This window comes from Poeciliopsis prolifica, unplaced genomic scaffold (genome assembly GCF_027474105.1).
Source record: "Poeciliopsis prolifica strain line A6 unplaced genomic scaffold, Auburn_PproV2 SCAFFOLD002, whole genome shotgun sequence".
NCBI lineage: Eukaryota > Metazoa > Chordata > Actinopteri > Cyprinodontiformes > Poeciliidae > Poeciliopsis > Poeciliopsis prolifica.
The window spans coordinates 2,487,489-2,500,137 of NW_026562377.1; the positions used below are offsets into that span (position 1 = coordinate 2,487,489).

The 12,649-nt window shown below is 38.1% G+C and overlaps 1 protein-coding gene across 1 annotated transcript; it reads right to left on the bottom strand.

Moving 5' to 3' along the window:
* Positions 1 to 390: 390 nt before the first annotated feature.
* Positions 391 to 12,052, bottom strand: mccc1 (methylcrotonyl-CoA carboxylase subunit). Its single transcript, XM_055058423.1, has 19 exons — positions 11,823 to 12,052; positions 11,325 to 11,368; positions 10,405 to 10,544; positions 10,231 to 10,326; positions 9,599 to 9,720; positions 9,375 to 9,522; positions 9,176 to 9,297; positions 8,976 to 9,087; positions 8,339 to 8,420; positions 8,133 to 8,260; positions 7,503 to 7,686; positions 6,719 to 6,828; positions 6,108 to 6,324; positions 5,948 to 6,034; positions 5,375 to 5,424; positions 4,392 to 4,529; positions 3,421 to 3,528; positions 2,394 to 2,465; positions 391 to 1,653 (listed from the first exon to the last, which is right to left on the bottom strand). The coding sequence occupies exons 1-19, from the start codon at positions 11,876 to 11,878 to the stop codon at positions 1,525 to 1,527; spliced, it is 2,145 nt and encodes a 714-aa protein (XP_054914398.1). The 5' UTR covers positions 11,879 to 12,052; the 3' UTR covers positions 391 to 1,524.
* Between the last annotated feature and the right edge of the window lie 597 nt (positions 12,053 to 12,649).

Consider the following 12,649-nt stretch of genomic DNA (forward strand, 5'->3'; position numbering starts at 1 on the left):
TATTGGTATGTAAAATACTACTATACAAGAAAGGTCAAACAATCTCATATTCTGAATTTGCAAAGTTAACAGGCAAGATTTATAAATTTAAAATACTTTTAAAAAAACGGTTCAAGAAAACATTGTGTCAGGAAGTTTCCAGGTTTTATTTTTTCTGCTTAGTGAAATAAACTAAAGTTTGTGCAGAAAAGCAAAAGTTTAAGGGATTGAAATTACTTTTACTTAATTACTGATTTTTCTGTCTGCAAAAATCAGGAATAAGAACGTACCGCTATGAGATCCAACGTTTTAAACCATCAATTAAATGATCAGTGAAGAGTTCCCTCCTTGTTAAAAAAAATAAGTACACACTTTTTAAAAAAAGGCTTTAAAACATCACAGGTGGCTGAGTGTATTTAGAAAAGAAATCATTTATTACAGTATTTGACAAAACCAACAGTTATACTCAGAATGCAGAGAACAAGGCCTCACCGTTGGTAAGGAGAGAGAAATCCGTCCTGCGCGTGATAATCATCCGCTGGCGGAGAGAAACAGAAACAAACATCTGTCTGCCGAAAGCAGCGACCCACTTATCGAGCAGCACGGGGTCAATCTGGGGTCAAAACGACCAAAAATAAAACATCCTCCCACAAAATCACTCTGGAGTGTTTCTGATGCAAATTCTAAACTTCTGACATCAAGATTACAAAAAATGTTAGTTTTTCTCATGATGGAGTGTCAGGGCCATGCTAAGAAATTATTTGAAAATTTAATTGCAAAAATAAAGTCACTAAATTACGAGAATAGAGTTATGTAACAACTTGTATCAGTTTGGTTTTATTTATTCGGCTGTATTCTCGTATTATTTCAACTATTTTCTTGTTACAACTTTATGATTGTTTTATTATTACTTTATTCTCCTATATTTGAAATATGCATAAAGTCTCATATCTCAAGACTTTAATTCCAAAATATGAATTTATTCTTGTATTATTCCGACTTTATTTTCTTAATTTTACTTTATTGGTTCTTTTCTTGTCATGGCCCGGATGCTCCATCATATTTTCCAGATAAAATAAAACCTTTGTTTTTCTGGAAACTTTAAGTTCAGTTACAAAGAACCTTAAATACGTCCTAAATCGTAGAGATGAGCTCAAGTTTCATCTGTAAAAATGAAAAATGATTTAATCCCCACAAAAGGCAACTTTGATTTGAGTTGGAAAATTATTTAATTTTCTAATGAAACTTTTAACAGCTGTTGTACTTCCTGCTGTTTTTCTTTCGTTTGCCACTTTTCGTGTTTTGTGCTTCTTTTGCTGGAAAACCTGCACATTATTTTCACAAAAAGCAGGAATGACACCAGACTGAAGAAGAGAGATGTCCTAACGCACCGAATGATTCACTTGGAAAATAAACTGGTTCCGATTTTGATGCATTCATGTGAGCAAAAGGGAAACTTTGAAAAACGTTGCTGCTCTATGACAGGAGATTCTGACTCTCACTCAGCTTGCCTCCGGCTCTTCTTCCTATCGGTGGATTCCACGTTTACTGGCTGCCCTCCTCTTCCTCCTTCTCCTCCTCCAGCTCCACCAGAGCAGCGTGCCGACTGGCCTGAGATCCCTCCACGAAGAAAACCTTCTTAATCACACCTGACTTTGGCGCCCGGATCGTGTGCTGCAGAGACAAACACCAAACACACACGCTGAACCAGAGGTTCCCAAAGAACATTAACCTTTGACCTCTGACGCTTCTACAAAATATGTAAAGAAACATTAACTTTCAGAATGTTTTTCCTCCATTTTGCATAAAAGCTGCATTAAAAAAAGTCTGATTTATTAAATTTATTTTAAATATCAGTAAAAATTTATTATTTTAACTTATACTTTATTTTACAAAAAAGACTGAATAACAGAAAACCGAAATGATTAAAAAAATTAATAATTCCTTTTTTTATTTTTGCATTTTTTTCTCATCTTCCCTCCAACTTTCTAAAGCCGCCACAGCGCCCCCTGGTGCCCCGACTTAGAGAAGCACTGTGTTAACAGTCGTGTGCGTGTGTGTGCGTGTGTGTGTGTGTGTGTGTGTGTGTGTGTGCGTGTGTGTGTGTGTGTGTGCGTGTGTGTGTGTGTGTGTGTGTGTGTGTGTGTGCGTGTGTGTGTGTGCGTGTGTGTGTGTGTGTGTGCGTGTGTGTGTGTGTGTGTGTGTGTGTGCGTGTGTGTGTGTGTGTGTGTGTGTGTGCGTGTGTGTGTGTGTGTGTGTGTGTGCGTGTGTGTGTGTGCGTGTGTGTGTGTGTGTGTGCGTGTGTGTGTGTGTGTGTGTGTGCGTGTGTGTGTGTGCGTGTGTCTGTGTGTGTGTGTGTGTGTGTGTGTGTGTGTGTGTGTGTGTGTGTGTGTGTGTGTGTGCAGGTCACTCACCTCCATCTTCATGGCGATCATGACCATGAGCGGATCTCCAGCGGTCACTTTATCTCCAGCCTTCACCAGAACCTGGACACAAACAGGAAGTGGGTCAACACGTCTGAGAGAGACTGAAATGTGATTTCAGACCTCTGCGGCCGCCTCGGTGCCGGAGGTAAACATTAATAAACTCGGAGATTCAAATAGATGAAAAATAAAAAAGGAAAAGGCAAAAACTGAAAATCTGCTGTTTCACTGCTTTAACATTTTAGAAACAGACTTTTCTGACACCACAGCCGTAGAGCTATTCTTCCTTCCCCAGGTTTGGATGGGTCTACAGAACATTGCTTATTCATTTTTCCAGCAGCCATTGTAAAGCGGTTAGAAAACGGAAACCAAACCTGCAGGTTTCCGTTTGGGTTGCTAGGTAACGGGCCTGGGTAATGCTTGGTTACCTAGCAACCCCAGGTATAAAACTGATCAAATCTAAGACAATCAATAAGGGATAATATATGTTAATTACATTGAAAGCGATGGTGTCAAAACACAAAGTACAAAGAAAGTGACAAAAAAATCTCTAAAGTTTGCTAAGACACAAAAAATAATCATTTTGGTAAATTTAACTGAAATAAAAAAAACAGTGCTTTAGTCACATTTAACTTCAGGTAGTGAGAAAAAAAACTTCACTAAACTTCTACTGTTTTATTTCAGTTAAATTTATCAGTTATTTGGATTTACTCATTTTGCAGAAATCTTTTTTAGCATTTCTTATTTACGTTTTCAGATTTTTCAAGCACGTAATAAAAAAACAGAATTGAGTTTTTTTATTAGGTGGTTTCAAGTGTAATTAATGTTTTCTAAACTTAGGCTTTTAGCCCAACTTTAGACTGAACTTTATTTCCAAATCGTGTCGCTCAAATATCAAACAGAAGTCAAGAACTTTCCTCATTAAAATCAAGCATTTTTCAGGATTTCAAGCAGAAAATCAGCCACATGTGCAGCCAGTATGTAAGGAAAACAGCAGCTGATGGTACGTCATGCTGACCTTCTCGATGGTTCCCGTCATGGGCGCCACAGCGCCGCCCTGTGGGCCCGACCCGCTCACACCAGCCAGGTACTTTGGCACAGGAACAGAAACCTGAGCGCTTCCTTCCTGTAAGATTAGACGATCCACTCAGCTCCAGTCTCAGGTTATTTCAGTATTTCACGTGTTTACGTTTGAATTTCAACAAGTTCCAACAGAATTTCTTCTGATTTTGTAGGTTCTGGTTTCAACAAACCAGGAGAATAAACCAAAAAACAAAAGAGACGAAAATGTTTCCACCTTTAGAAACAAGCAGAGTCCATTTCCATCTCATCCTGTGTTTCAGCTCTGAGCAGCAGTGTTTGGAGTGAAATGATTAATTGATCTTTCACATATTGAAATATTAGTAATCAATTAATAATATTTGAAGTGTTTGGACTTGTGTTACAATTTCTAACAGAATTTTTGATTTTGTTGGTCCTGATTTTAAAAAATTTGGAATAAATCAGAATAATCATGAATAATTGATCATTTAAGTCTTCATAAGCTAATTTAATAATCTATTGTTAACTAGACTCATAAAACGGCCATTTGCTGAAAGACAGTAATTAAGCCAAAACTAAAAAAAAATCTCAAGTGAGATTTTTCAGCTTCATCTGGTTGAAATTATGTAAAAAAAAATCTATCAAGCATCTTTTGTTCTGCAATTATTAATAAGTTAATCCAGAAAAATAAACAGTTTTTCACATCTTTATGTTAGAAGTATTTTTGTTTTTGCTGCAGTTGAATTATTTACTACAAATGATCAAGAAAAAATAATTTAACTATTTATTAGCATTTCTATGTATTTATAACATTGTATAAAATATGCTGAAGTTAAATGAAAATTCTGCTGAATGTGTCTTTTTTCATCCGATTAACTGATCAGTCGTCAGAAAGATCAATAGATTAATCGATGACTAAGTCGGGTGCAGGCCTGGTTTGGATCGTACCGTGCAGAACAGGTGGACCGTGTCGTCCAGAATCACCAGTTTGGGTCGGGACTTCACTCCGTTCACCGAGCAATGGAGGAACGAAGCTCCGCCCTCCATCTCCACGGCGCCGGTCACATGGTACGCCGCTTCTCCGACCTGACGCAAAAACAGACGGATTTTTTAACTGTACGAAAAATTAGAAGAAAAACACTTTTTCTACAAATTCCCAACTCAGAATCCCAAACTTTTCCGAAACATAAATGTCCAGCTGTCTGAGTTTACGATTGGCTGATTTAAAGGTTTTTACTTTAAAATTGTCTCTGGCTGACAAGTAAAAGCTATTTTCTTTAATATAAAAATAATATTATCCATCACAGAACATAAAGTTTATTTCTACTGTTTCCTTTTAAAAATCAATTTCAATGCTAAAACATTAAAACTGTTGACATTCATGGAAAGAGAGTTATTTCATTTGGTTATTATCAGAGGACAGAATGAGCATCAAAGCTATTATGTTACTAATTCACCACTTGTTGAAGAATCTCATCAGTAAAAATAGGAATTAAATCATCATTTCATAACGTTTTTCCTAAAACAAGAAGCTTAGAAAAAAGATACTTTATTAAATATCTTTAACTTACATGGAAAATTTAAAAATACTGGATTTCTTAGCTAAATAACTTTTATTCACAAAACAAACAAACACTCTGGGAAAAGTAGATATGATGCTTTCCTGACATGATTGCTCACATTTTTATTTGTAAAAGATCATAATAAATAATTTCATTACCAGTAACCTTTTTTTTAGTTTAGTGCAGAAATGAAACAATCCCAATCAAACCTGTCATATTTTGTGAAAACAGCAAAAGTTTTTTCTGTTTTAAGGCATCAACTGGGAGGCAAGAAATAAATAGGTTTTACACTGATTTCTAATTGGAAAATATTGAAAATAATAACCATTAAAAAGAAATTTGCATTGAAGGCAGAACTTTGCAGCTTACCTGCATTCTGTAGCTTCCATCCGAGTTATATGTGACGACGACATCAACCTCTAGAAATAAGAAAGAGAAGCAGCTTAAACTCTGGGCACGAGTCACAGCGATGAATGGATGAATGTTCTAATGCACATTCAAAACTAAACAGCAAAAGACAAAAATAAATACCAAAAGAATCCCACAGAACAGCAGAGAAACATGATTTTAACATTCATTTGACTTTTTTCTTTAAGTATTTTGGTCTAATTCTGGTAGAAATGTCTCAGTGCACTTGAAATCAGACAAAACTAACTTTTTAACAAGACATATGAGCTTGTTTCAGAAAAATTATTTCTTAATATTGGTGAAAAAGTACTAATAATTAGTATTTCTTCATCGATATTAAAGTATGATTTACCTAAAAGAAGCTCCTATGTCTTGTTGAAAAGTTACTTTAGGTTAGTTTTGTCTGATTTCAAGTGAACTAAGATGGTTGTTAAAGAAACTTGACCAAACTTCTTGGTAAAATGTTGTTTTTGAGAGCAGAAAGATGCCATAAAACCACTTCTGATAGTAGAAAGCTGCATGTTTGTCACTCACTTTTGTCTCCCAGCTGCAGCCTCATATTTCTGTTGAACTGAATGTTGTTCCTCCAACCACTGCTGGAGCCAAATGGTGAGAAGGGATCTAAAATAAAAACAACAGAAAGCATGATCTTCTCTGCCTGTTTTTGCAGAAGCGCCCTCCGTATCCCGCTGACCTGTGGAGGCCCGGGTGAAGGCCTGGGTGTGTGTCTGCTCCTGCAGCAGCAGGCCCAGGGCGGCCTGGCAGAGCGTCTCCGCGGACGGCGCTCTGGGAGCGGGGAAGAGGTCGGCGTAGTGCTGAGGGATGAAGCTGGTGCTCACGCGTCCGGCCTCAAACTCGGGGTGGCCAGAGAGGCTCAGCAGGAAGTCTATGTTGGTGTTCAGACCTACAATCTGACAACAGAGAAGGTAGACAACATGGTCACCGTCACATTCGTTCTAAATATTATGTTTTACATTTTGAAAACCTGATTATGTATGTGAACATTTGTTTAGCTAAAGGTGTTTAGCTAAACATCTTTAGTCGCTTTGAGATCAGATAGTCCAGCAGTTTTACTAAAAAACTGTTCTATTTTATCGCAAGGAATCCTTTGAATTGTTTGCCAAATGACTTTCTAAGATGTTCCACACTGCAAAAACAAAATCTTACCAAGCATTTTTGTCTAGTGTTTAAGTGCAAATATCTTAGTTCACTTGAAATAAGACAAAACTAATTTGCAAATAACTTTTCAGCATGTAATGAGATGTTATATATAGTCGCTGTGTGAATAAATAGACACTATCTTACGTTATATTGTCGTAAACAATATCTCAGTTTCTTCAGGGCAGCAGATCGGTCTTCTCCCCAAACGACTAGCTTGGCGATCATCGGGTCATAGTGAGCAGAAACTTCGTCACCTGGAACCAAAGCAACAGGTTTTCTGTCAGGCTCTTCACTGCCTACTAGGGATGCAAGTTACTGACTAATGAGTTCATCTAAGCTTGATTGATTGCATTCCTCCTGAATTAATATCAAAACTTTGTGGCATTAGTTCATGACAGCCATCAAAATCAACTGTGATGTTTATTTTTTTAATGTTAAAATTTTTCCTCTGCTTTTCTGTTACTATATAATCATACAAATATGATTATATATATTATATTATATTATATAAATATGTAACAGCTCTCTTGTTGTTGAAATGAGAGATGTTTCAATGTACTGCACAGCCGCTTTTTGAACTAATATGAGTGACTTTGACTCTTAACCAGAGTGCCTTTACCTCGGATGTGACGTCAAACCCACCTCAGAGTTTCCCAGGTAACTAAAACGCAACATTTGGTGAAACTCTCCTGTTTTGTGTTTGTATTTCTAAACAGAGTCACAGAAAGTACATTTAGCATCCAACATTAGACTCTTTTTCTTTTAGGACTCGTTTGTCCTTTTCGTTTGGCAACAGCACCGATGACCAGCAGCACCCTCTGCTGGATGGCGGCCAAACTACACCATTAACTGCAGCTCTGAGCAGAAATTAGTGGAAATAATTTTAATCTAATGAACCACTAATCGATCATTAATCCTGTGTGAATACCTTCTCTGACGCCGGTTTCTATGCGGGTGTGCTGGTCTGCTGCAGGCGTGGACAGGTGCAGCAGCGGCCCGGCTCCAGGCAGGAAGTCGTTGTTTGGGTCCTCGGCGTAGATTCGGGCTTCAAAGGAGTGGCCGTTTAAGGTAATGTCCTCCTGGAGGAGAGGCAGCCGCTCCCCTGCTGCCACCTGGAGGAAATGTTTCAATAAAATCATTTACTGTGGTCTGATGGGACCTGAATCAAGTTGCCCCCCTTTCATCTTCACAGCAGACAAAATTGGAGTCAAACATTTGACATTTATTCTGCTCTCCTTTGAAGATATTAATGAAAGCTTGAAAGGTCAATCAGCCTCCATCATTACCCAAATCTATCAAAATTGGTGTCGATAAGTAAGTAAAAGCAGTAGAAATTGTTGATTGTGCCGCTATCATTTTAAAGCTATGAATAAAAACAAAAGCTGTTCGACACAAGACTGGGGAGAAGAGGTCGACCTCTGATGACCTCTGGAAACTGTTTCAATATCTTTAAAAAGATAGCGGCACAAATATAGCACAACCATTTGCCTCTAATTTTGTCAGATTTGAAGAAGGTGGTGGGACTTCAGTGCGGTTGGGTTTGGTGGTTCTGCCTCACCCGGAGCTGCCACTCCACCAGGTCGGTTCCTGTGATCATCTCACTGACCGGATGCTCCACCTGCAGCCGGGTGTTCATCTCCATGAAGTAGAAGTCATGCTGGGCGTCCATTATGAACTCCACCGTGCCTGCAAGACGATGAACAGCATCCATTACTGTCATGTGTTCCGCGCCACCAAGGAGGTCAAAGGTCGGTGCAGCCTAACCTGCTCCCACGTAGTTCACAGCCTTGGCTGCTCTGACGGCGGCTTCTCCCAGTTTCCTGCGAACATCAGGACTGATTCCAGGCTGGGAGGAGATTCAGAAACAAAAGAAAAGAAACATGAGGTTCAGAAACACACTTTGACTCGATGTCTGGAGGGACGGAGGCAAAAAAGAGGAAAGGAGGAAGAGAAAAGAGGAAAGAAAGGGGAAGGAAGGAGGAAAAAAATTAAAAGAAGGAAGAAATGAAAATTAAATTAAAGACAAAAGAATGAAGGATGAAAAATTAAAAGGAAAGATGAATGGAAAGTAAAGCCTAGAAATATTTTTTCTTACAAATCTTTTGAGTTTTTAATAAAAACTTAAATTTCAGATTTTATTCCAGATTGCATAAAAACAAAACGCAAAATGTGACTAAAATCTGTTTATGCATTTTTTTCTATCTAGATATTTTTATCCAAATCTGATAAACAAAGAGAAAATGTGACATGAACACAAAACTTCTGAAAACACAAAAAAGACCTAAAAGACTATTATTCCTGGAAAGTTGCCCCTACTTCCTGCTGAATGAATGAATGAACGAATGAATGAATGAACGAATGAATGAATGAACGAATGAATGAATGCCCAGCGTTCCGTTACCCCTGGAGCCTCCTCGATTATCTTCTGATGTCTCCTTTGGACGCTGCAGTCCCTCTCAAACAGGTAGACGGCGTTTCCATGCATGTCCCCAAACACCTGAACCTCCACATGTCTGCAGAAAATAAATAAATGAAAAGAAAAAACAGGCATTCAAACACAACCCAACCTAAAGTTAATACCAAACACTGAGCTTCTCCTACCTGGGATCTTCAACAAACTTCTCCACCAGCATCACGTCGTCGTTGAAGGACTTCCTGGCTTCCCGTCTCGCCGACTCCAGCTGCTCCAGGAAGTCGGAGTCGGACCGAGCGATTCGCATTCCCTAAAATATTCCAGGTTGTTTCATAATGGCAATAGCTGAAATTATGAAGTTCCCTTTAGTTAACGGCTTCCTCTTACTTTCCCTCCTCCTCCACGGACTGCCTTGATCATGACCGGAAACCCGATCCGGGAAGCCTCAGCTTGCAGTCTCTCATTTGATTGGTCCTCTCCATGGTAACCACCTATGATTGGCACCCCAGCGGCAGACATGATGTGTTTTGATGTGCTGTGAATGAAAATAAGTTAATTTTTCTCAGGCTGTTTGAGTATTTCCAGTTAAAACCCCGGCCAAGGCGGGTCACCTCTTGATGCCCATGTCTCGGATGGCAGAGGATGGAGGTCCGATGAAGATGATTCCTTCCTGTTTACAAGCCTCAGCAAACTCAGTGTTTTCAGACAGAAAGCCGTAGCCTGGATGCACCGCCTGGAAACACAACGCATTCACGCAAATGTGAAACAAATCTGCTTTCTGGGGTTGTTTGCCCAAATGTGGCTTATATCCAGAGTTCGGTAGTAATTTCTTACATTTACTTGAGGAATTTTTTTTCTGGAAAATATGCCTTTGGGTGTATATTTTACTACAGTCTACTTTACTTTCACTTGAGTCATTTTATTATCAAGTATTGCTAGTTTAATTTGAGTAAAATTTCCGTATTCTGATCTTTTCACAGCTCAAATAAATGCGTGTCACTTCTGTATGTGGCGCTAAATCAGATGCATTCTGCAGTCTGATTTTATTTTATTGGGTTTTTACGTCATTGACGTCAGACGATGACGTAAAAACTGTCGTAATTCTGCACCAGAAACAACGACAAGCAGTAAATCAGAAAGTTTAGTCAATTCTCCACAAAAAGCCGTTGCTATTAATTCTGCTTTACTTAAGTTACAAAATATACATGAAAAATAAAAATCCTAATTCAGAAGCGTTACTGACGTGTGATCCGGATCTCTTGGCCACTTCCAGAACTTTCTCCATGGAGAGGTAACTCTGCTGGGAAGGAGGCGGCCCGATGTGGTACGCCTCATCCGCCTGCAAGAAACAACGTGAAGACCTGATGGAGAAAGTCATAAAACAAGAGCATTATGGGATACATGTCTGGTTTATCACCATGGCAACGTGCATGGCGTGTCTGTCTGCGTCGCTGTACACCGCCACAGAGCGGACGCCCATCTTTTTAGCTGTTCGCATCACACGGCACGCAATCTCTCCTCGGTTGGCGATCAGGACCTTTTCGATTCTTCCCACCTCTGCAGATGTTAAAGAAAAATAATCACTCTTCATCTGGAGTCTTCATAACCACACGTTTATTTTGTTTATCGTGAAGACATGCTCAAGTATTAGGTTTTTCCATTGTAAATGTATAGACCTCTCTGCAGATTTTCAGGATTTAAGGATTCATAAGAATACATTGAAATAGCCCAAAATTTCAATGGTGCCACAATGTAAAACTGAGAATAAAAAAATACTAAATTATTATTTATTCACAAACTTGAAAAATTAAAAATGTACAAAGTGAGAATCAGGACAGGAGTTTTGCATTGCAGAAATATTCATACCCTTTAATTTTCTTAAAATAGAACAAGAGAAACATGAACTGCTTTGTATTTTTATTAGGATTTGATGTGAGAAACTAACACAAAGTATAGTGCGTAACTGTGAAGTAGAAGAAAAATTGTACATGGTTTTATTTTTACAAATATCAACCAAAATAGTTTGTAACTCTCCATCTTAACGATGCCTCTCCTAAATCAAGGTAAGCCCAGTGACCAGAGCACAGCTTCTAGACCGCGAGTCTTAGATACATTTGGAGAACATTCAATCCTACCAAAATACACTGAAGTTGGTGGCTGTAACATGAAGTTAAAACATAATTACACATGAAGGTCAGCCAATGAGATTTCTGGTTTTAGAAATTAGAAGGCATATAACATAGACGCGATAAGCTAACCTGTAATCATATTCATAGTGATGATCATACATCAGTCTTATTATGGTCCAGGAATTAAACCATGTGATTGTTCCCTCACCTCCAGAAACAGACCTCACTCCTCTTTTGGGCCATGACAGCTTCCTGAGGACAGAAAACAACATCCTGGGTTTAGTTTTTTAATCTACATCGCTGTGAATATGAAGGATAATAAAAAAGATCACATCTATGCGGCCAAGATGTTAGATCAGATCATTTAGGCAAGAAAACCTCCAGATGTCAGAAGTAAACAAACTGCAGCAGCTACATTAGCATTCTGCTAACTTTTTTAACCTTGCTCAGTTCATCTCTCATCTTCTGGTTTTCACAGTGTGGATTACATCTTAATTCATGATGGAAAAACAAACAATTCGAGGAGATGATAAGTTGTGACTGTTGGAAGGGCAATGATGGCGTTTAGAGCGCATCTGAGTCCTTGTCTCAGATAGACGATAAATTGCGTGCAAACCCGAAAGCTAACACTGAAAAGCTAACAACTAAAACGGAGGAATGTTGAGGATTTCTAACCTAAGTTAACCAGGTAAGCGTTTGTACTCACTGTGTAAATATCCTCAGACTTTGCAGTGTTGGAAAACTCAAAATAACTGCAGCCATTGCTACCAGCTGCTGCTAAGGCTCCAGCTGCTAGCTACCTGCTTGTTAGACTGAGAGAACAGCAGAGGAACAAAATGCAAAGCTTTAATCTAAAAACAGATTATTTACAATCAAAATCAATAGTAATAACTGAGAACAATTCACTTAAAGAAGAAACGCTGTACAATTAAATCTCATTGAATGTTTTAATTTTAATTTAGCTTTTTAAAATTATTTTATAAATGTCAGACCCTACTGAGCACCCGTAGAGTGTTCTAGCCAATCAGAAAACGCGCTGCGGAGGTGGGGAGGATAATGCAGTTGCAAAGTGTCACCACAGGAGGGGGTGTTTTTCTGTTCCACTGATGGCAACAATAGGAAACTTACTCAAAACTTCCGTTTATTAATACCTATTTTAAAAACATATTTAATAATATGGACAAAATTTCAATTCAATTTTGTATCGGAAATAAAATAATTTAACAAGAATGACCTAAATCATGAATATGTTTAAAAAGAATAGATAATTAGTGAAATATTTGAACATATGAAAAATTACTTTTACATCTCTTGCGTCTATTTCCGGAGATTTTGAAAATTCAAAAACCTTGAAAAAAATTAAAATTTCAGAGTTCTAGAAGTAAAAAAAATTGATTGAAAAGTTTGATTGAAATATGTTGAAGGTTGTGGCTATAAACCCAAAGAAACTGTTGATGGGACTATGAGTGTTATTCCTTTAGTTTTTTCTCGTGCAGTTCCAAAGTGGGATAACAAAAGTTACTATTGATATTT